The 24,919-nt window shown below is 43.9% G+C and overlaps 1 protein-coding gene across 2 annotated transcripts in view; it reads right to left on the reverse strand.

Moving 5' to 3' along the window:
* SUFU (suppressor of fused homolog (Drosophila)) overlaps positions 1-24,919 on the reverse strand; it is a 94,445-nt gene that overhangs the window by 36,962 nt on the left and 32,564 nt on the right. For both annotated transcript variants that reach the window (XM_010564815.1, XM_010564816.1), the window contains exons 4-6: positions 7,365-7,507; positions 4,740-4,825; positions 2,630-2,702 (exon numbers count right to left, since the gene is read on the reverse strand). In XM_010564815.1, the coding sequence (XP_010563117.1) occupies positions 2,630-2,702; positions 4,740-4,825; positions 7,365-7,507 (302 nt within the window). The remainder of the gene's footprint in view (positions 1-2,629; positions 2,703-4,739; positions 4,826-7,364; positions 7,508-24,919) is intronic.

The following is a 24,919-nucleotide window of genomic DNA, read 5'->3' on the forward strand; positions in this document are numbered from 1 at the left end:
TTCTCCACCCCTGCAGCCAAGGCCCCCGCTCACAGCCACAGTGGGGGCCTCCGGACAGTGCGCAGAGCCTCGGGGAGGGGGAAAGGGACTCATCATCTGCGTCTCAGCTGGTTTGCAGAGCACTTCCTCAGGGGAAGAAGTGCTGCTCTGTTGGCATCCCTTGGAGATCAAGGGGGGCTGATGGAAATGAGCTGGCCTAAGGCAGCCTAATTTGCATGCCTGTTTTATAACGTTTGCAAGTATTGATGTTGAAGGGGGAAAAACACCAAAAAACCCCTAATCAGTGCAGACTCTCAGCTGGGGCAATGCACAGCTTTACCCCATCTTTAGCCAGCAAAGAGGTGCCTGGGCTGAGGGGCTGTTCTTCCTCCCTTGAAAGGGCAGCCTGAGCAGGAGGTTGGAGGAGCCCAGGGCAAAGGAGGTTCAGCTTTTTCCTTCCTCAAAGAAAGGATGTTTCTGTCCCATTTTCCTCTCAGCATGTGGGAGAGATGCTCTGAGGCTCTTATAAGTCATTGATCCCTTTCTAAACAAGCCAGAGCACTGCAGCGTGACCCGCAGAGCGGCAACCACAACTCAGGAAATTCAAATCAGCTTTATTCTCTTCTGAGATATCTGCTAAAACAGAAGCAAAGCACTGAAAATCAGCACAGAGCTGGGGACCAACCGGGATTGTTTGACAGTGCTGCCAGGGAAATCTGAATGGCCTACAGGGAAGCCTGGCTGCACAGAAAACAGCCAGCGTTGCCACAGCATTAATTGCTGACATCCTGGGATGACATCTTAGTTGGGATCCATTCTCAGCAACTCCGAACAGAAAGTACAGCTGCTGCTGCCAGGGCTGGGTTTAGGCCTCAACCAATTCCCACAAGAGACAATGCAGCCTCAAAACAAGCTCTGCCCGCTTCCCAGGCAGGCAATGTGCTTGCCTGCTCCCAGGAAAGTTGTCTGTTTTCTCTGCCTGCTCCCTCCCTCCCCTCCACCTATCTTCCACTGCTGCCTTTCAGCTCTCACAGACCCTGTACCACCACCAAGAAAAAGCCAAGCAAATAACACTTTATCTTTTCCCCACTAATTAGAGCAGGAGGCACATGATGTGGCTGAACCCAGCCTGAAACAGCCTAGCTCCCTGCACTCAGCAAAGGCTCTTTGCGGGACTCTGCGTCACAGCAGCAGGTTTTGCCCTGTGAATCCCCAGGGGCCGCAGAGCACAGCAGGAAGGAGGTACACACACACACACACCTGTGCATACACACTACTGCAAGGGCAAGAGAGAACAGAAACAGGAATGTCTTCAATGTGAGGAAGTCCGGAAAGACCACAGACATAGCAGCTTTCAGTGGCAGGACACACTGGTGAGGCAGAGGTACTCTTTATTTGCCTTAACTTGCCTTGGCTGACTCAGATTCCAGTAAGCTGAGCTACTTTTCATTTACAGTAAATTGAAGAAAACCCTGTTATCATCAGGAATCACCAGTGTGCAGAGAACAGAAACACCCTCCAGGAGGGGAGAGGGCAAAATTTTTAAGAGCCTAAAACCTTTACAGGACTTGCAGTTGTATTAGCTCCCATATTGTGGGACATTTGTGGAACATTTTTTTTGGTGTGTCTCAGACCGGGGTTATTTTAGATGAACAAAACCTTAAAAACAGTAAAAGTAGAATTTGGTTTTGTTCTTAAGCTTTCAAAATAAAAGATGCTGTGAGGCAACTGAGGGTAATCAGATGCAGACACGCAGACCATAAAGTAAACGCAACAGCTTGTACAAAACGTGCACATATGCACGTGCCCTACCAGGCTAAGCCATAAGTTCTCTGTTAAAGGCAAATACTCAGTGATTCACTGAAACAAGGTCAGCACCACACTGGATTTGCCTGGGACCCATGTACTTCAGTACTGTAACTCTGCTGAAGAGATGCAGAAATGTCTCCCAAATGCACAGATCAGCAGTAGTCCATGGGATGGTAACCTCTCCATAGAGGTCCTATTCTGATCTTGAAACTTCAGAAATTAACTTGAACTCTGAAGGTTTACTATATCTTCCTGCATGGATTATTAATAACTGCATGAGATACTTCTAGCTTCCCACTGTTTCGCAGACCACACTAACTACTTGGCTTCAAGTGACATCCTACAGGAATGAGCTACACTGTCACACCTGCTGTGAAAAAATATTACTTAGTTGGTTTTGAGTTTTCTGCATGATGTAGCTCTTTACGCTTGCATATAAAACAAAGGAGGAATTTCCTGATCTATCATCTCTAAATCTTGTATTGTCCTATATTCTTTTATCTTCTTCTATTTTCCTCCTTTCTAAAACATGCAGTCCAAATCTTACCAATTTGTCTCATATATGAGATTCTGTTTTCCTGGTCTCTCTTCTCTAACTTTCTTCCTAGAGCTGCCATCCACCTGGGACTGGACATGTGCACTCTCAAACCACCTCTGAGAGGGCAAAAGTCTCTAAGACTTTTCCAGGATTATTGCAAACATTGAGAAGACCACAGCACCGTTACAGAAAATAATAGGACTGCTTTATACCATTAAACCAATTCTCCCTGGCTACTACAAAAGACATTTTTGTATGTCTTTTTATCAAAAAGACATGACATTTTATAAACTGAAGACATACTTGCAGATGTGGGTCAATCTCGAATATTGTCTCTCCTCTTCGCATATCTGTTATCAACCAGGGGCCTCCGGCTCTACACAGAAAGAAAGGTAATGAACCAAACAAGCACTTTAGCTAGTACTCCCCAACAGAGTCCTCAGAGCGGACCTGCACTGGAAAGAAGCACAAGGTAGAGTTTAAAACAAGCCTCGAAGCCCTCTATGTTGCGTATACATCCCATAGCACGCATTTGTCCTTTACATTTCCCAAATAAATAATGAAAGCTCTCCATGACCTAGCTGTTATCTGCCTAGTGTCTGGCACCACCAAGTCTTGCAAAGCAGTCAGGATTGACACAGGCTATCCCCTGTGTGGACCCACTTACTCATACAAGACTGAACTGTGTTTTAATCTTACAGGTACCCCAACTGGGACTGAGAAGTCCAGTGTAGCCTATGTCTAAGAAAGATAGGCAAAGCATAGGGTCAAGATTTATATCTCTACTACATACTTAAAGATGCAGCAGGGTCCCAATGGGACTGCACTTTTTGCTGAGATCAGCAGTCATATTCAGTACCATAAAAAGCTTATTGCTCTGATAAATATCCTCACAATAGATGTTTTGCCCAGTTGGTACTTAATGGCTGAGTACTCAGATGGTTCAGGGAAAATCTTTGTTTTCATTAGCAATAAAAGTCACAAGGGTCAAGATGCTTCCCAACAAAGGTGATAGAAAACAGATTACTGTGAAGATGAACTACTTGGAGACTTTACTTTGGGTCACAGTGCAGGCAGACTACAGAAGTCAGCCTTAGATGGTGCTTTTCATCTGAAGTAAAAACTGAAGTCTTCTGGAATTGCCATAAAAATTTTCATTTCTTTCATGAGATACTTTGTTATTGCAGTCAAAAGCCCCCTCCTCTGGCCTTGTCTGTGTTACAGTCTCCTAAAGCACTTGGAGTGGGAGCAATAAAAGTTAATATTTTATAGCTTTTCAGATGCATTGATAGCCACTCTTTTTTCACATCACTTTGGAAGCTGTTAATTATTAACTGCAGAGGTGTGACCTGCTTCAGTTCCTCACTGGGATGCAAGAGACCATTACCCTGACTCCACATCAGCGGCTTAGTGGTTCGCAGCTTTGCCTTCAAATCATGTACATTTGGGTTTAATTTTATCCTTGGAAAGGTGCTTGTACCACAGCACAAAGGCCAAAAACCAACACAAGAACAGACTGAGGAGTGCTATATCTGTATTGACTTAGAGGAGCCAAGGGAGCTGCACACAGTGTTTATTGTCTTGGGGTCCTAGAAACAAAGCTTGCAGCTGGACAAATTCACTTGTACTCTAGAACACTTGCATGAATTACCTGCACTTGTGCCTAAAAGGGGAAAGTTCAAGCTTAGGAAGTCCAGCAGCAAAGGCTCTTCCAAATAATCCATCAATTAAAGGCCATTGTGACACTAGACAGTGTACTATTGTGCCCAGGAACACATATTCAGAACTATTTTGTCCTAAAAAAATCTTTTGAGCTACAATCACACAGCAATAACTTCTACTAAAGATAAGAGAAAAATATTTAAACAAAACACCTGCAAGCCAAAAAAGATTAGGTCCAATCATTTTAAAACCCATCTCTTCCTTAATGACATCTTTGGGTTTTTTTGCCATGGGAGAAATAACAATGAACTCCACTTGCATGAACACTCCACCAAGAGTGGGGCCAGTTTGAGAGTGACTTTCTCACTTTCAGACACTACCCAAGTTTTGCTAGCCACTGTAAGTCAGACCCTCTCCTTCCTTTCTTTTAAACTACACTGAGAGGTCACCAGTAACAGTTATCCCAGCTCTCTCAGGAAGAGCCAATGAGAAAATGCTGCAGGCATAAAAAGAAGGAAATTAAGCTTTCAAGACCTCATTCTGTTTCACCCTGAACATGTGGACTTCCACATGCATTAATTTGCCATCTAAGTGTCTGTGCGTGAGAACAGATTTGCAATCAATTCCCATCTCTTGCTACAGCACAGGATTAAATAAGTTCCATCAACAAGTTAAAGATTGTTAATAAAAATAAACAACTGAATTGTTCTCTATGGGAATGGTTCCCTACATGGACTATATAAGCACTTACACTGGGACAGTCCGAAGCAGTTCCAAGATCCCTTGCCCGTTCCACTGCTGAGCCGCATGCAGTTCCTCAGTGCAAACCCCAACGATCTGGAGTAAATGAAAACAGAGATACTAAACTGGATGGGAACCATGCAAGAACTGTAGAGAAAATGTACCATGTGGTGCTGGATCAAACAGTGCAGATAGAGAGAAGCACCATTTCTTTAAACTAACTAGGTGAGCAAGGACAAATGGAGCCTGAGACAACAGATGGATTCTACAATTCCTTATGCCCTCTCTCTACACTTACCATGTGAAGTGCCCTGGTCACATAACATTTAATCTTGCATGGCATGTGTGAACTTAACTATGAAGAGGGCCCGGTGGCAAATCAAGGTTTACTGAAGATCCACTAGTCTGTTCTCACCTTTCAATCTAGTCCACACAAGACAGGACAGGTTAGGGTCTGAGCACATGCAAAACACTGCTCTGTTAGCCAAATGCTAGGGGCAAATGCAATACTGCACCAGCAGTTTCAATCAGGCAAGGGACTCGCTGCCACAAGGGAGTGCTTTGGTGCTCATAAATCCTTGACCAACTCAGTTTGCTGACTGGTTACATCTTATCCAGCACCATAAAGTAAAGCTGCTTACACATCACATAATCCACTCGTCACTGCAGGCAACTGCAGACTTCTGCTCTCCTGTATAAGGCAGGATGTGTTTGCTTTTCAGGATGGGAACCGCCACACTGAACAATACCAGATGTCTCTCTCACAGCAGCTGAGATCAGCCACTTCAAATGAAGGGGTGAAACACCCTTCAGCTGATAGAGGAATGCAGTTTCTTCCTGATCCATCAACCACTGGCTTGTGCCTTTGAGCACAATGATTTGCTCTTTGGGATGAAAAATTATTTTAGCCATTGCTGCCTATTTCCTTCCTCAACACTCTAAGCCTTTTCCAACGACGCTGAATTTTCGATCAAAATCTGTTCAACTGATGTTTTTTCAGAAAAGAGGAAAACCAAAAACTAAGTTCTGAAGACCAGCAAGCAGAAGTGCATGATGTGCCTTTGCTGCAAGCACTTATCTGCACTGATAGAGATCCGCGTGGAAAACCGTCAATGTCAGCATGTACTCGAGTTCTGCACACCCTACTTCCCCTGCTCCTTGCAGAGCTCATTTTCTCAGGACCCAACCCTTGGAGATGCTCTTCATCCCCACCCATCTCCCAGGCCTCCTCCATGAACAGCCTGAATCACCCTCACTTCAGGACACCCCTCCCCGGGCCTTCACTCACTAATTACATATAAACAGCAAGACTCTAAACAGGAAATTATTTTGTGTTCATTCTTTTCTTTTTGCAATCATTTCTCCTCATGGATCAAAATAAATCCATAACAACAAGCATCAAACAAAGGGGAAAAACAAGTCAACTGTATGTGTGGTGGATGATTAGAGGCCAAGAGCCTCAGGATGCAACAAGTTGACTGTCTTTTGATCCAGGACAGCTGGGTACTAAAGAAGAGATGCGGACTAATGCAGCACTAACTGGGGAGTCAGCCAGGAATAATCCTGTTTAGCTTGGCTCTCTGTCTCTCTTTCCAGGTCCCACAACTCACCTTTCGCTGATTTATCCCAAATCCATCTCTTTCTTGTTGATAAAACAGACTTTTGGGCACCTCAGAAAATTCAGGAAAGCCTTTGCCCTTGCACAGCAGTTGTCTTGTGCAAGTCTGTGGTAATGGAGCTTCCCCTTACATGTTGCAACTACAGCCAAGGACAAACGGGAGCAACTCAAAGCTTAAATTGTAGAAGTGTATAGACACTTGCATTTTCCCACAGGATAGAAGCTTTTCCACAGAGCAGGGAAAAATCAGCAGTTGGCATAAACTATGCCAGCTCTTCTACTAAGGATAATAACTCTATATGCAATTTAAAAATATCCAAAGCAGCCCATATCTAAGAGACATCACTGAGAAGAAGGATTTGGGGAAAGCAAGCAAACATGTTTGGCCAAGAAAGCTCCCCTCACTGAACAGTAGGGTTAAATTGGCAAGGGATTTTTTAAATGTTTCTTTGGCAAAGCAAACCTGAACCTCTTAAACAGTAGATCAATACAGGAGAACTCACTTAGCCTCTAAAGAATCTTTGTGTCAATGCTGCAAGCTACATTTCTGCTATTAAATAACACTAAAGCAACTCTGAGTCCTTCTCCAAACTCTTCTTTACCTGGAACTCAAACCAGTGGATCGCTTATCAATAATGACATAGAATTAAATTCAATTTAGCTCTACATTACCTTTTAAAAGTGTTTCTCTCAGCCTTTTTGCCTATGTTCATGTTTGAAATTTCAGGGCAGTAATGTAATATTCAACTCCAGGTCTGTTTTGGGGTGTAAACCTTCTCTCCATCAGACAGACCTCTATCTTAAGAACCTAGTGTGCCATTGCTCAGTCCTGTTAAAATGCTTACTGAATGCCTCCAGAGTAACAACTCAAAGATGAGATCCACGGTAATCAAATAAGGAAGAAAGATGGAAGACAGGATAATAAACATCTGGCTTATCAAAGCTAAATGAAATGTAATGTTAGCCTCATTCCACATCCAGAAGGTGACAGTCAGAGCCACCATTGCTGCATCATACCTGTAGGAAAGTAACGACCCCAAAAGGAGTTTGTACTGGCTGCATCTGAGGGTCTTCTGTCAATAACATATGCTGGATTCTAGATTCACTGTTGTCCAAAGGGCTGTGCCATGATACATGGTCACCACTGCAGAAGGTGTTTTCTGCAAGGAAGAGAAGCAAGAAATATTTAGTCCATAAAGTCTGCCAGGATATTCCTTCTGTTAGCATCTGCTCCTGACTGCTGCCAGGCAGGGACCTCTGGTCTGGACTAGGACAGTCGCTCATGGCTATTCACAGTGACTGCCTCCAGCCAGCTCTGCTGAGTCTCTGAGTCAGCTGAAGCACCTGAAGCAGGAAAGAAGTCTCCTTGAGCCATATGAATTCAAGCACTGACTTTAAAATCACCCCTCTTGATTCCTGTGGCAAAAAATGTTGTCCTGCTTTGATATTAATCCCAACACAGGAATACCAACAAATAAAGTTAGCTTGTCTCTCATTTGCTATTAGTCTTGTTTTGTGAGAGGGCACAGAGAGTCATCAGGACATACTGAATGTCTGTGGGATGGTGATTCACACTTAATTTGCAGCTCTGATTTGCCACAGAGAAAAGGTCCTGAAATTTGAATTAAATACAAATAATATTCTGCTATATCTAATAAAAATCCACAGTCTGCTGCCCAACTTGTGATGGTCTAAGTCAAAGTCACTTTCTCTTCCAATTGTCTGGTGGCTCTGGTGCAGAATTATAATTAATATGCTCCTTCTTACCCAAACAATGAGAAAACCAGTAGGCTATAAATTTCATTCTATGTCAGAATAGACTGCATCAAAACAAAGAGCCAGAAATTATCTGTCCTTCTTCACAACTGTAAGCACTCCTTTCTTTTCTTCTTCTGCTACTTAGAAAGACAAAACCCCCAGATAATCCCATGTTCCATAGCTGATGCACGCCAGAAGGCACACCAGAACCCTTCTGTATGCTGCTGTCCCATCACAGGAAAGGCTAATGCTTGCTTTCTGGGTGAACTAGAAGTAAAACAACCAACCACGACCATTTTCACACCAATTAAAGAATGCTCCATTTGCACACAGATCCTAGAGCACGTGTGCAATAATGCTGCCTAGCCCACTGCCTTGTCCTCAGGTCTTGTGCTTGTCCCACTCCAGGGAGAGCTTTTATAGCACATACAAATAAACAGCCTAGAATCCATATTCTGCCCTCTGACATAGGTATAGTGTCCCGGGGATGAACTGAGTACTGCCTGCCTGCTTCCAAAGTCAGTGGCAAGCACAGAGCCCCTCTCCCTGACCAAGCTCATTGATGAAGGCAGTTTGGGCTGCAGTCCTCACTGTGGTCTCTCCCAAGGCCACACTTAACAGGAGAGTGGGAAGGGATGCCTTGCCCACTGGAGGAGGACTAGGACTTCCACTGCAGACTGGAAAATATTAGTGGTTACTAGAGTTGCTGTCTGTCGAGACTGGAACATCTCACATGATACAGAGCAGGATCCAATTCAGAGAAGTGTTCTCTGTCCTGCAGCTACAAGCAGATGTGGTCCTGGATCTTCACCTAACCTTCCCACATGACCTTCCAAACACATGTCAATAGGACATCTCTTAAATAACTATCTATAGGGCTCATCTGAGAATCCTTGCACGTGGCAGCTTCTGCAGCAGCAAGAGAGAAGCAGCATTTGCCAGTAATTGCAGCTTTGTCCCCAGTCACATTAAACAACAGACACCGAGGAATCGGGTGCTTGCACGCCACTCACCATGCATCAGCACCACCACGACTGCGTGCACATCCTCTTGGCCAGCAGCAAGTGCAGGATGCTTCGAGGGAGCCATCAGCGGCAGGCAGGTAAACTAATGAGGGTTCTCTCGCAGCTGCTGTAGTTAAAAATACTCCCAGTCATCTCACTGATGAGCTAACTCATGCTCACCCATTCCTGGGTTTAATGCAGGGTGTCCTGGGCAACTCGTAGTTTCTCCACCAGGTGTCCCCATTGGTGTGTGTTTGAACATCTATTACATATGTTTTTTCTGATGAATTTCTTAGACAGCTCATTTGATTAAGAATTAAAATAAACTCCAAATACCATAAGGAACTTGGCCCGAAAAACAAGGCATGTACCAGAAGTGTTGTGATAAGTAAGGGAATGTTTTCCTTAATTAAAATTAGGAAAGAAAACATAGCAAATGCAAGCCGCTTGAAAGAAAGACTTTATCGTTATGTACACTAAATTACAGGCTTTCAGCTCTGCAACTGAAAGGAGCGGTTCAGATATTAATTTACTTTCGGAGTTGGGGAAATATAAGCAGACAAAAATGAAAAACATCTTTTTTTTTAGTATCAAAATTGGATTAAAGAAACAGCACTTAGAATGTTGCAAAGGATCTTGTGATATTTTCCAGGTTAGCCAAAATGTGGCTCGTTACTTTTTTTTTTTTAATCATAAAAGCCTCTCAGTCACAGTTTTCAGGAATGAAACAAAGCCACAAAGACCTTATTCTTGGGCCCTGTCTTTATACCACAACATTTTGCCCATCAAATGCTCACACAATTCTATGCTGATCGATCGCTGCATTTCACTGCTGGTGCTGCTTCTCCTGGGAAAGCCCAGCCCGTTTAGAGCAGGTTTTCAAATGCAAATGTCTCTGCTGGAAACCCACCTGTTTACATCCATGTGAACACTGAACACTTAGAAAATCTCCCTCTCTCTTGCATGCGCACGAATACCACAAAATTCACACTGACTACTCAATTAAAACACACAAAAAAATTCTGCAAATAACATGAAGCCAAATTAAAACCTGTAAGAGTGCAAGAAATTCAGAATTACAGCCTGAAACTCAGCGCCTCCTTGCTGCATTGTAACCCATGTGGAATGTAAGATCAGCTCTTGTACAGAGACCACTGCAGCACTGAGGACAGCTTGAATTGCAGCACTTGTAGCCACAGAAACTAAGAAATTACAGAAACAAAGGACTAGATAACCACTTGCTCTTGCCTCATGCTGGAAACACAGATGAGCATCCTCCCTTCCCACCTTTCACACTCACGTTTTCAAAATAAGACAATCAAAATCTTTCTAAACATTTAAGTTTTAAACAATGTTTTACTCAGAAAATCCTAAAGTTTTCATAAACAATTCCAAAGTAAATTTATAACTAAATTTGTGGCTTTCACAAATGTCGAATTAGAATATAAAATATCCAAATAAATCCTCAAAGTTATCACAGCACAGATCAATGTGAAGTCTCCTGTGGTTTTTGCACCTTTCTATCATTTGCAGTGCTGTCAATAACACATTCTGTACAACCTGCCTTTCATCCACAAACACGTACAATGTATTTCCTACATGTATATACATATTTCCATAAAACCAAGAGATGAGTAGGCACAGGACACATGCTCATCTCAGGTACACGAGGAGCACAAACACCTTACAAGGAGCAACATGCTTCAGTTAGGACATGCCTAACAACAGCTTCTTTTGTTCCCAAAAACGCATCCCCGTATCTCTCATACCATGTGGACTAACCTGAGGAACAGCCTGCCACCTCCAAACTAATTTCTGACATCTGTTTTGCACTGCTATGAACCAAGAATGGGACTAGTACCTTCAGTGATAATGATGCCAATATGGGTCTCTCAACAACATTCATGGTTTTATAGCCATACCTCTCAGATATCAAACAAGACAGCTACTCACAACTGGAAGCTACTTATACACAAAATACTTGAAAATACAGACGTGAAAATAGGCATTAATAAATATGTAAAAGAAACATTGTACGTAAAAATAAAAGATTACAGGAAGACGTTTATGTCCATGGAGCACTGACCCAGTCTGACAGGACTCACTGCTACAAGCATCCCCAAACAATTTCTAGTTTTAGGCCAAAACATGACTCCCCTTTCAGATAAGCACAGAACATTCCTTTGCAAATTATCTCAGTTTAGTAAACCTGAAAGTTTACAGTCTCGGCAACAAAGCTGGTTCTGCAAGTATCACATCACCCCACCGATGCTAACCGCCTCTGCTTTATCCAAGCCCATTAACAGAAACTACTCATCCAACAGTTTTCACTCTTAACAAGCTCTGCTATGACAACCCTTTTGACCTGCTGTAATGCTGTGCAGATTAGCACCTATGGCAAAGTTTCTTAATGGTTTTGAGGAAGGATTGAAGCACAACAGCTGTTACAGAAGTCCTTTTGCACTGTATTTCCTAATGAGACAAAGTAATTTGCGTCCAGAATCCAGGAAAAGGTGAGATGGCTTTCAGCAGTAGCTGTGAAAAATAAAAATCATGGACTTCTACTGAACAAGCACCCTCTCCACCATTACAAGAGGGCAACAATCGGTCTGGGAGCAGCAAATGCCAGGACTCGAGTGTCATGTGCTGCTGCTGCAGACTTCTGCTTCTCTGAACTTCTGTATTACCTGTCTCCACAGCAAAGGCAACAAGAGATGTGACCTGTCCAGGGAAATAATTTTATATAATCGGAAGAGTTTGATGTATTCTTGTAATAGCAAGCCTCAAACCAGTTGGTGTGTTCCCATGCTCAGGAGTAAGCTTGGAGAAGACTTCTATGAATGGGGGAACTACGGATGCTCTCTTCTCTGTGGGTGAGCATGTTGTGGATGGACTCACCATAGCCTAAGGAGGAAGGACCTCCGACTAAAGCTTTTACTGCAGCTATGGCATGCACTGGAGGACCCTATCTAGGTTCACTTGTGCCTAAGGTGAAGCACAACACATCTCCACTCCTCTCCACTGCAGAGGGCACAGTTAGCATTTTTACTCACCTGTTCATTTTTACAGTCCTTGTAAAACAAAGTCTCTCCAAGAGCCCTACCACAATGTTAAGTCTGTTTGACACTGGCCAGCAGGTTCAAACACCATTAGGGTGGCGCAGTAAGTCTTTTAGGCTTAAGAATAGCATGATTGTGTAAGCCTTGTTTCCTTAGGTGAGCACAGCAGAAACAACGATCATCAGAAAAAGTTACCAGGGAATTGTCAAATCTGTAGGACAGATGGCAAGGCTCAAAAATTATCTAGCCATCAACAGGAGGAATTAAGTAGCAAAGGAACTGAAAGAAAATATGTTAAAAATATTAAATCCAAATGATATTAGTGTATGGATAAATCAGCAAATCCTCAGGAGTAAACAAAGGCTCTGATTTACTGTATCTGAGCTGATTCAGAAGGGACTACTGTTGGATACTTCTGCCCCACAGTACCTGAGCTGGTTACATGTTCCCTCCATGGAAGGAAGGGCTAAGCTACCTGACCTGCCTCAGAATAGATACCTATCCTTCAGCAGTTACCATAGGAGCACTGGATATGTTGTGAATACACAGACTTGCTTACAGTAACCTCTTGGACACTTGCACTCTTCCTGCTTGGAAAGGGCACTAACAGGACTTAAACCTAACACAGCAAGGTGACCCATCCTCACAGATTTGAAAAGGGTTCTTCTTCTGCAAGTTTGTGTTTTAACAAAAACTACTGATTTGTTTTTTCTTTTCTGTTAGGGAATGCTGATTCCATGAAATCAAACTGCTTCACAGGGAGGTATTGATTTCATAAGAACTCAACAAGGAAATCATTAAAACATTTCATTTCAAACTTACTATTTTATTTCATAATTTATAATAGCAAATCCAAAGCCTCTCTCTAGCTTTACAAAAATGAGAAGCCTCTAAATTTCCCATAGACCAGCTCTTGTACCATTCTATTATGCAAAAGCAGCATCTATAAGACAGTTACACCAGACCACTCTGTTAAGTTTCCTATATTCTGAAGTCTTTAAAATGTCATTATCCATTTTCTTTTACAGCCCACATAAAGCAGGTGAGGTTCCTTCATGCAGCAATGGTCATAATTCAGCTGCGCAATCTCTCCTAACTTTACTATCCAACTGCTCTATAATGAGAACTGGGGAAATAACTCAGAGGGAACCATTCCACTGTAGACTAGTAAATTTTCTTTGTGTAACATCGCTCATGTATTTTCTTGACGTGCATTCCCCCCCACCTTTACTTTGACTAAATATAGCTGATGCCTAAAGAAATAAAACCAAGTCATATTCTTGGCCTCAAGATGTTTTATAAACAGTGTAATGCATGCAATCTATGGTTAAGAGGTGTTACCTAGCTCTAGAGAGAAACATAGATTACTTCCCACTGTATTTTCAATTTATTTTTTTAAACCTGCCCATTTCGCTTGTATGGAATCCTGCTGGGAGCCCTTATTCCCTGTGGCTATTCAAGGGAGTAAGTTGAAAAGGACAGCAAACTGAGACAAGTACTAGGAGCTAAGAGAGCTCCATCCAAAAGGTGGCCCCAGGCTGAATCTGGGTCAGGGAACACCTCCAAGTGAGCTTGCTACCCTGCACCCAGAGCAGATGGGAAATAGCTCTTTGGGCATCGGGAAGACAAATATCTTCTCTGGCACGTGCACAGGGGACTGTATAGAGGAAAACAAGGAGCTGATGCCGTTCTACCAGCAAGGAGACAGCAAGGGAACTTGAAGCATATCTCCTGGCCATGCATGGCCTGGCATACAATTCCCAGAATAAGTCTGGTTCCAGGGCAGTTTGGACTGCATCACCCTGGTTCATCCAAAGGCTAGAAACTTCCCCTTTCTGACATGGTCACACCATGCAATTCTTTAGATAGATTTTCAAATTAGGAGAATAGATCTGTAGCCTGACCATTCCTCTGTATCTCACGTTCACCTCCTTCGAAATGCCAGCTAAAATCTGCAGGGGTTAAACTGTTCTCACTAATCAGTCAGATAAATCCTTCTGGACAGTGTGTTACAGGTTATGAGCTGATACTGCACCAAGCGGGAGAAGCCCTAAGTACGTTAACTACTACTAAGTGTGCTTGGTTTTGGGAAAACAGCCACCCTACTGCATTCATATCCTTCAAAAGCAAGTTTCTGTGTCCCTCTCTTGTTTCTGTGGAAAGCCAGGCCATCATTACGTGGTCACTTTATCCTGGGATATATGCAAAATGATGCTGAAAGAAACAATCCTGCTTGTCCCCCCGAGAAAGCAGCGGTTACCTGGATCACCCCCTCGAGCCAGTAATGCTGCTTAGCTATGCTAGCACAAGACTTGGCACTTCTCTGCTAGCTTGGTCTAAAAAACTATACCCAATAAATTTGCAACAGCGTGTGGCACTGGGGTTGCTGGCATGCAAACAAGATGACCGCATCCCTCACACAAGCCAGACCTACATTATCTGCATCACTCAGTGGCTTGAAAACTCGCTGCTCTTAAGGGGTACATACCTGCATTTTGTATTCAATCTCAGCTAAACTGCAGGCAGCAAGTCACAGACGTCAGTCCACATAACTCAGAGAAATTCCGTATTTGAGGGCAGAGCAAACAAGGATTTCGACTCCATGACTTATGGGTGCAGGAATGTTAAAAAGGCCCCCAGTGAGTTCCTGACCAGCATGACAGTGATGCAGCCAGACGTTTAAATTGAATGCAGCTTATCCTATACTTGCAGAAACAATGTAATTTATTGCCCCATGCTATTACCCCATGCATGGTCTGTGTAATTTATTATATAAATGTATTTTCTCCAACACATTTTTAATATTCAGTCTGGCTTTGTTAAAAAAAAAAGGTAATCTGGCAATCTGTCACAAATAAGATTTGATGCTGTTTTTCAATACCATTTTGCAGACTGAACAGCTAGAATTAATTGAGAGAAACTAAGGGCAGATGCAGAATCCAACACTGAAATGTATTAGCTGTATTTTTCACCAGAGCTACTTAATACATTTCTAACTAGCTCAATAACGGATATAAGCAAGCATACAAAGACGTAGCTATAACAAACCAATACAAAAGCTAAAGGTGAAAATCATGTCTAAAAATCTCAAAGTAATACTGTTATTGCAACTCATTGTACAGATGCAAATTAAAAAAGCCAGCATATAAAGAAAAAGACTTTATTTAGACTCATTTGCCAGCCACATTTAATTAAGATAATCCATGGATAATCAAATTAATGCTAAATTCAGTCATCTGCTTAGTTTCCTAACCTACAAAGGACTGCACACATGGATTGGTAAAGGGGAAAAACAATTGTGATACAATCTGTGGGACCCGCTGGCAGTTAGCTTATTATAATTTCAAGTCAAGCTGAACATGTTTTAAGAATATACAAGGAAATAATAGAATCCAAGACATGATATATTTGTACTACATTAAAAAAATGCTTTTCCTCCGTTTTTCTTTTTCAGTTCAGCTTTGCTACCCCTTATCTTCTGTCTGGGAAACAGGAACTGCCCCAGCCCGGGCACTCCAAAGAGGTGCAAATTCACGCGGTGCTGCTGCCTGCTGCAGACATGCAGCATAGACAAGATGCCTTAGGAAGAATTAAATCCCTGGAGTACAATTAAACAATAGCTCCACTGCAGGGATTCAAATTAGGCTTTTAGAAACAAGGGGTCTAGGCAAAAGGTTCTTTAAAAAAAAAAAATAGTGTGGAAAAAAACAGATTATCAGTACTGTAAGGACTGCTTGACCTCTGGGCTTTGAAGACAGTTTCAGAAAGCAGAAGTATGATGCAGACTTTTTAAAAAAATTGATCAGCAGGTTTAAAATACAAAGTTGATTACTGCACAGCTCCAGGGTGTTAAGTCTGGAAAATTAACAAGCCTCTCAAAAGAGCCCCATCAATTTATGCAAGCATATATAAACTTATTTGATCATTTAAGTCTCCTGGACTGAAAGCCAGATGAAGGGCCTCCCATGCCTTCCCAGGGTACATCACCAGCAGGACATCGTGATTCCTCACTCTTCCATGCCCACTCAGAGCCATCACTCACCCCTACTGGCAGTGGGATGGTGGAAAATGTGTCTCGCTGTACTGCAGCTTCCACTGATGGAGTTGCAAATGCTGCTTTTCTTATTACAAAGTAGATCCCATGCACCCAGATGCCTTAAGTGACATTGCAGAATGTAATATTTTAGCTGAAAAACAAATGCTAAAATGCTATCATAAAATAATCAGTTTGGTTCTGGGCCTCCTCTACCTCTTCTGTTTTCCAGGACATTTCTTTCCATCCCTTACACATCTGCGTGCCTGGCTCGCTCCTTCTCCCTGCCCATCTCTACGCACGTATACAATTTCCATGACTGCAGCCTCCGAGAATTTCTCACGCAGGCTCCCAGCGAGTGACTCCCGTGCCCAGGGCACGCTCCCACCCTCTGCGAGCGGTGGGCCCCCTGTCCTCTCCCTGACTCCGTACAGCCTGCTCCGCCAGCCACCTCCTCCCACGCCTCCTCTCCTTCCCACAACTTCATTCAGCTCCTCCACGTCTGCTCCTTACAGCCTTCTCCAGCCCTCGCAGTCAGCAGAGGCAGGAGCTGGCACATCCATCACACTTGGCATCCCCTTGGCATAAGCACTGCCTGGGGCAGGATGCACCTCCCGCCTTGCTTTTGTAACAACACAGTTCTCACCTATCTACAGATTTATCTGCATGGCTCCCTCCCACAGGGAGGGAAGGCTGGAGGAAGGACTTACCTGGCACTGCTGAGTATGGTGGAGAAAGAAAATGAACACAGATGCAAGCTGCTCCTTCGCAGCCCCACAAAACTCTCCTGCTTCAAGCTCTTGTTCCTCTGTACCCCGTCACTCAGACCCATCGCTCTTGGGTGCTGCAGGGCTGGGCTGCTTTCACCTCCTCCAATAGGCAAGTGGGACAACCTTCTCCTTACCCTCTCCATCCCCCAGCCGAGCAACCGCAAGGGAGCAGAACTGATGCAAATCCCAAGCTCCAGGCCAGGCAAGAGACCCTTCCACCTCTGTCCAGCTGCACTGCCACCAGCTTTCTGCATCCTTCACCCAAACAAGACACGTTTTACAGCTCCCCTTCAAAGGATAGTATTAATAGCTTCAATAGTTTCAGAAACTGAATAGCCTCAGGATGGGGTGGAGGCCCAGGAGCAAGAAAGGATGTTATACAGCAGGATCTCCTGTCAGATAAGGACTCAGCTCAAAATAGGTATTTAATGACAGTTTATTTACAGATTACATGGTCCCACGTGTCCAATTTGAAGAGATACTTGCCTTTCATTTAAAAAAAACTTATCCTATGCTCTGGCACGTGAAAGCCACAATGTTTTATGGTTACCTGAACGTTTCCCAGCCAGGTGCAACTAGAACAAAGCAAGGTGTCTTCAGCAAGGGAAGAGAACTACATCAGGAGAGAAAAACTTTTTTCTTGTTCTTAGACCTCCTACATACTTGCGCATGTGCAAGCCACCAAGAAGGATGGATGCTTGGATGGACACAGGAGCACCAAGAGACCATACAGTCACTTGTGTTCTTCCCCTAGATATCTACCTATGAGATGTTTCTGTTGAAGAGCTTTAAAGGAGCTTGAAAGGGAAGGAAAGGCAATATCCTTCTCCGAAAGATCCAAAGAAGATGCGAGCAGCTTCTTTTAATAGCCTTCACAGTGCAGATGTCTGACAGGACTGCTAGATTTCACTAGGGTATCCCTTTTAGCAAAAATTACTCAAGAAAGGGCAAGAACGGGGAGATGGTCTGTGAGAAAACACCTACAAGTTATCACATTGGAATCTCTTCAGAAAAAGAGTTCCAGTTACCCAGGCATTAGTTCTGGGTCTTATAATGGACAGGAAGGGAGGGGTCTTTGAGAGTGCACTGTAGCATTTTTCTCAGTGGTTGATTATTTTCTCTTAAATTTTCAGGAATTTAAAGCTTGCACAGGCCAAACTTTTGTTTTACTTTGGCAAAGCAGGAGGCCGAAGGGCAGGAAACAGAGGAACTTTGTATTCACACATATTTGTGTAAAATATCAGTTACACATTGAGCTCTACCAACCCATTACAGCAGTGCAAGAGAAAACACACAAACTTAGTCCAAGAGCTATACTTATGGTTTAAATGCAAAACGGCCAGCCTGTTTATGGAGCCCCTTTTGAAACGTCATCCCAAGCGTTCCAAGATGATTCCTTTAAGCCCCTAATTTTAAACCAAAAAGCAGGAGAGTCCACTTTCCACAGGCTCTGGGCTGCCTGCAGCCTCTGAATATACTCTCCCAGTTTCTCTTCCCCACCAAGAACAAAACGCTTCCCCTGCTGTGCCCATTTGCTGCCTCCTGGCTGAGCAGGCTGCTGCAAAGGATCTTTGCATCTGAGGCTGTCAGAAGATGGTCTGTAATGAGCTCCATGTACTGCCACTCTCGCAGGCAGAGTGGGTTAGTCAGAAAGCACAGTTTGAGCACCACTTGCTGCACAGATCTTCAATAGAAAGCGTAAGAAGGTGGATATGTAACAGTGAACCCAACTTCCAGCTCAGTCCACTCTTCTCTGCAGTTTCATCTAACATGGGCTTGGCAGCCGTCAAGGGAAAAAACAGTCCTTTTCACAGTACATGTAACCTTCAAAGTCTCCTCTATGCATCCCAAACAATTGCACACAGGCAGCAAGAGAGGATGCTCCTGCAACTGCAGAACAATCCCTCTGTGTTGTGGCTTTCAGCTCCTCGATAGGAGGAGGCAACACTGTTCTGTGCAGAAGCTTTTAACTATTAAAGCGGCTGCTTCCGTTTCCCAGGAAAGGCCGGGTGGGACAAAGACCTCATATATAAGATGCCAAAGGACCTCACACCAGCAGGAGGGGGAGTTTTCTGCCTTCCCCGAGCTGTTTCCTTTGTCTTGCATTCCTCCTTCAGTACAGGGGACAGAGCCTTTGTCCGAGGCTGGGCTGACTGTGTGCAGCTTCTCTCCTGCTTCCTTATTGCAGGAGTCAGAGATGCTCTTCTTAACAGGGCCTGCTGCTCCCCAGCATGTCGGCTCCTCCTTACCCTCCTGCAGCAGGGAGGCTCTGGGTAGGATGGAGAAAAGGCTTCCTGCAGAGAGCTCGGCTCCCCTCCACTTCGGGCAGAAAACATTAGCAAGATCAGTTCCGATCTTGAACTGCGGCCACTCAGGATAAACACCTGCTAGGGGCCAGCATCCAAGCGTCCCAGGGCACAGGGCCTGCTGGCTGTCCTCCTACCACTTCGGCTGTTGCAGCAGCCTTGCACGAAGATGCGTCACACAGCTTCCTCTGGGTCTCCATGCCTGTTTCTTTCCTCGCTCTCCCAGTGGCAGCCTGCATGCAGTATGAAGGCTAAAACAACTTGTGCATTTATAAATGCAACCGTGTATCAGATTTACAACTGTTGCTGCTCTGTCCATCCTTGACATTGGGGAGCAGCCTCAGGGCACCTGGACTGATTCAAAGCACAGAGGGAAGACTGATCTTCCCCCCTCCTTTTTTTTTTTTCTTTTTTTAAATAAACCAACTGAATGAACTGTACTGAACAGCTGAAAAGCAACGAGCCAAGTTCACTTCTCAGGCAGAAACAGGACATGAGTTGACAGAATTAAAAGGGACAGCATCAGTTGAAATTTAGCCAACTCAAACTGGGCCTAAACCTACTATATCTAAATTCCAGTAGCAGCTAAAAACAAGCCTTCTCTTTTAGGCAGTGTTGTGATCCCTTGCTTACTGCCTAGAAATACTATGCAATCAGTAAAGCACCCCAGGGAAGACAGCTTTCCTTCTATTTCAACAATGTCTTTTATAAGGAACAAAGACTTTCTGTGCCTCTGCTCCTGGCACAAAGTCTCTCCATGCTTTAGTGCCCACCTACCCTTTGGGGCCGGAGAAGGTCAGAGACCTGTTCTCAGCTGAGAGCTACAAGTCGGAGTCACAAGAGTGGCTTCCACAACAAGGCACAGGAAGTACCCAGCCTGACTCATGAGTCCAGACAAACTGCAGGAGAGAAAAAAGCCTAACTTATGAGGTTAGACCAGTAGAGAAGAAAAGGCTTTAATTTATATTACATAACTAGCTCACTGACAACATAACCCATAGACTTTTCATCCTCCAAGTTGAATGAGAGCACAGGTGTCTTTGGAAACTCTTGGGTTCCCAGTCATGCTTTCCTACTGCTGAACTGCAGACTGGGAGGAACCTGCCCAGACCAGGTTCACACCACCAGTGCTGATGAAGCAAAACACAATGTCACAGCAGTGGTGTTGGTCCCCTCAAGTTCCTGAGAAAGTGCCCAGCACTTTTTAAGCCTGGCCAGAGGGTTGCAGGGGCTTTTCTATCACCATAGCAAAAGAAATTTTGTGGAGAACAGATTCTCCAGTGTGACACAATGTCCTAGCAAGTCCCCAGAAAGGCAAGGAAGTTGCTACCCACCAAAACCAGCAAGAGCTAAATAACTGCCAGTTCGTCTCATCAGCAGCTGAAAGAAGTGACAATGCTCCAAGGCAAAGGGCAGGACTGAGCCTGGCACTGGGGTGCCTCCAGTATTACAAAGGGGCAGCACCCTGCCTATTCTGAACAGAGAAGTGAAGTTAATCAGCCAAAATCTAAGGTCATGCAACTCCATTTATGCTGCCAGGAAGAAGGAGAATAGGGGCACACCACCTGCACAGTAGCATAACAGCACTCAGCAGCATTCACAGCTATATTTCTGCTCTATGCTGTCAGCTAGTTTACAACCCATAGCTGAAACCACTCTGAGACAGGACTCAGAGGAAGACAGGCCACCAGGTGCGTGCTAGTTCACAGCCTAGGAAGCCTCAGCCACAGCCAGGGCCACTGCAAAAGTTCCTCTCTAATAACTGCCAAGGCTGTGCCTCGGTACGCAGCAACAAAATGGAGCTGAGTGTGTTTCCCTGCCTCACAAACAAAAATAAAAGCATTGGACTCTGAAAGTCCCAAAAATTAGTCATACAAACAGACAAATAATATTAAGCTTTGCAAATGTGCAGAGAGGAACTGCATTAATCTCATGTAGGGAACCCAGAAGCACCTCTGCATGCTGACCCATGCACCAGTCTCAGCATCACCAGTGCTGAGACCTGTCCTCTCCTTCCTTTCCAGGTGAAAGGCTCCCTCCACCAAAGAGCCTGGTTGTTGCAGATGGTCAATATTGCTATGCTTATTCCCTACAGACCCCTGCTAGGGGTCGGCAAGACCATCTTAATATTAAAAGCAGGCACTGGAAGTTTACAGGTTCTTTGAGAGGGGGAAAAGAAGAGTTGTAACGTCTTTCAAAGAGCTCTGCTGAACCAAACCTGGAACAGTCACAGAAAAAACCCCAAATGTATTAGAGAAGAAAGTTTGATGCCAAAGACTAAACAGTGAGAAGGCTTCTTGCGACTTCCCACCTGAGGAAAGCGGATAGATATCTAGCTGCCCCATCCTTCAAGTGCACTCAAAGAAAAAAACACATAAAGCCACACTGCAACACTAATGTCTCTCCTCCAAGAGCTCAGATACAAAACCAAGTTAGCATAGGTTACAACTGCACACGCAGGCTGAGGCTGACATGAGGCAAGCTGTCATCTCTTGTGCTGCAAATGAAGGGTTTTCTGCAACTGGCACTGCCTCGTGTCAGCTGACGAGCACATACACACACACCAAGTGAGTAGAGCTGCTATAGCAGGATGAGCCTCGTCTGGCAGGACATGCAACAGGTATTGGGCATCCAGCTTTGAGCAGGGCAGTGTGATCAGATAGTGCCAGCAGGCAAGTTTCAACCCTTGAGCATCCCAAGCAGTAACAGCAACAAGATGGTAAGGGTAAATCCAGTCCCAGCTTCAATGTTTTCTCTGCACAACCCTGGGAGAATATTTCAAGAGAAGATGCATTTATGTGCCTACAAAATGTCTCCTCTTAGAGTCATCCTTTCTGCAGACAGAAACATTTCCCATGAGGTCTCTTCAGTGTCGTCTGTCTGATCGACACCTTTTCAGAGAGATGCTTCTCTCTGGATTACTAGCAGTGCTGCATAAGCTTTGTCATCTACAGGGGGGAGTAAAAAGGGCCGGGTCCATCTGCAACCAGCACTTTGGTGCAATGCCTATCAGGACAATTTACAAGAGTTGTATTTGGCAGTTCCCTCCCCAACAACTTCAGAGCCTCCAGCCAGCTCTGGGAGAAGCCAGCAACAGGTTGGAGACCAAAGCACGAGCTCAAGAGCTGCCTGTCATGCCCAGCATGTCAGCCAACTGCTCTGCACACAAGCAACCAGTTTGTTTTATCAGCCAGCACGTCATTTGGTACCAGCCACAGCACGTACATCCCAGCTGGAAGCTAGGGGATGTGACAAGGCTGGCTTAGGAGATGGGGGGAAGGATGGGAAATATTGGGGAGGTGAGCTCATAGGCAGCAGTATGGGGAGAAGTGGATTTATTGCAGCAGTGTGGGATGTAGTGGGGCTAGCACACAAAGACGTAAAGGACCAGGCTTGATCTGTGCTGCTGCTCACAGAACAGCTTGTTTTATGGGAAACGTCTAAGAGGAATTAGACTAAAACCCAACCAATTTCTTATGGACCACTGAATAACTATCAGATGATGAGAGCTTTTGGCCATGACAAACTTGGGTTAAATTGGAACCAGTGACTTAATGTTTCCATACCCCTTTGCAGAATAAAGGCACGCAGCCTGTGCACTTGGTTGAGTCCTGTTCACCTATGGCAATTTACTGTGCTACACTTTCAGTGTTTGTGCAGCAGAACTCACTACGTAACAGGTTCTGTTGAAATGAAATTGATGTTGATTTATACTTCTTTGTAGAGCTAAAAAAACACAGTTAATCCCCCCCATTTTTAATCTAAAATCCTGGAATACTACAGAGGAGCCAGGGCCAGCTCTACACTGGAAACTGGTCAATATTACAAACAGATGATAGAAAAAAAAATATATTTTACAGAGCTATAGCAACCAGAAGAGAACAATAAATCAGCCTAGAGTTGGAAAAAAAAAAAAAAGGCACAGTCAGGGAAAAACATATATGAATTACCAGGAGATTTTATTTGGCTTTAGTCATCCTACTGGGAAGAAATAAACACTGTTTTACAAACAAGCTAGACAAGCCTCATTTGTATTCAAGGAAGCAAGGAATTTGTTTTGGGTTTGTTTTTTTGGTTTTACGTTTGGTTGTTTTGTTGGGGTTTTTTTCCTTTTTACACACAGAAATTGGCCTGTGCCGAGAATGTTTGAAAACATGTTGGCAAGTAAAGAGTCACTGAGGCTACCACATTGAAGCTTTCTGGACTCCAGATCTGAAGATGAGGCCTAGCAGTTACACCAGGGCAGCAGGTGTCAAGGTATATGCTGGCTTAATGGCTGCAGGTCTGTGACCCCAGTCAAATCACTTAATCCCACTGAGTCCTATTTTCAGTGTAAAAGTTATACTGCCTGTCAAACCAAAGTGCCTCTGTGGCTCAGACTAAACTAACTTGAATCAGATGAAAACTACTGAATAAGAAGAGTCCATCTACACCTGCAGTCCTTACAATTCCTGTAATCACCCTTGTTTAAAAAAGGGGGAACCGCAGCACACAATGCTGGCATAATGGCCCCAAACTCATGCACTGGGCCAACATGCACACAGGCAGGAACAGTGTGCGTGCTTCCTCAAACTATAGACAAGCCATCAGACAATAATTTCTACCTGAAGAAAGCATGACACGTCAGAAATAACTAAGGAAGGCTAGACATACCTCCTATGGGGCTTGCTTTTCAGCCTGGCTGCCGAACGAAGGCTTGTGCGGCAGTGCTGCCTTGGGCACTTGCACACATCAGTCAGAACCATCCTCCCTTCCAGTAACTTTGGGAAATCGACCCACAGATTTAAATTATGACAGAGGACAGAAGCTCATGGATACGAAGTTCCTGCAGGTTTCACAGAAATAACTAAAGGACAAGAGAAGATATTTCATATCCTTCATATTCTTATCCTCTGAAAAGGGAATCCCGCACCCTGACAGTGCAAAGGGGGCAGACATGCCAGGAGAGGTGTTTGTGGGAAAAACACCCAACACAACAAATCAGCTATAGCTAGTTTGGTCATTGTTTTGACACGTTCTTATCAACATGTGTAACTCGTCATGTACCTGCTGGAATTAGTTCTGTCCAATACACTTTTCAAAAGTGTAATAAATTTTCTAAGGAATAATTCATGTAAGTTTCTCCTTAAGTAATCAGCTGAAATATACATTAAATCGCCACCCACAAATTGCATCTTGCATGCTTACTTCCTTTGCTTGTACATTTTGTTATTACTGTTTTGCAGTCCCCGAGACATAAACAGCTTCCTGCTACTGACTAGTCAAAGGTTAAATATTAAAATTCAACTTCTATATTAGCTGAGGCTTCAAACTCACATTTAAATATCTTTTAGTGCACTAGTAATCAGGAGACTATGAAAAGAGATAAATTATATATTTATGGAACCATAGAAAATTACGTTTAGAAGACCTGAAGAGGACACCTAGTCAGTCAAGACATTTATAATATAAAGGAGACTAAGGAGGCTCCTACTCTGCCCTCACCTAAAGGAAGGATCAACTCTTCCTGACAAATATCCATGAAGAATAGTTTGATTTGTTCTCAAAGGTATGCAGCAATAGGGAATCTGCAACTATTCCAGTACTTCACTGCACTTATCATTTGAAAGTTTTTCCTAATGACAAACCCTAAGCCTACCTTA

The sequence above is a fragment of the Haliaeetus leucocephalus genome, unplaced genomic scaffold (genome assembly GCF_000737465.1).
Source record: "Haliaeetus leucocephalus isolate CR32 unplaced genomic scaffold, Haliaeetus_leucocephalus-4.0 Scaffold184, whole genome shotgun sequence".
Classification (NCBI taxonomy): domain Eukaryota; kingdom Metazoa; phylum Chordata; class Aves; order Accipitriformes; family Accipitridae; genus Haliaeetus; species Haliaeetus leucocephalus.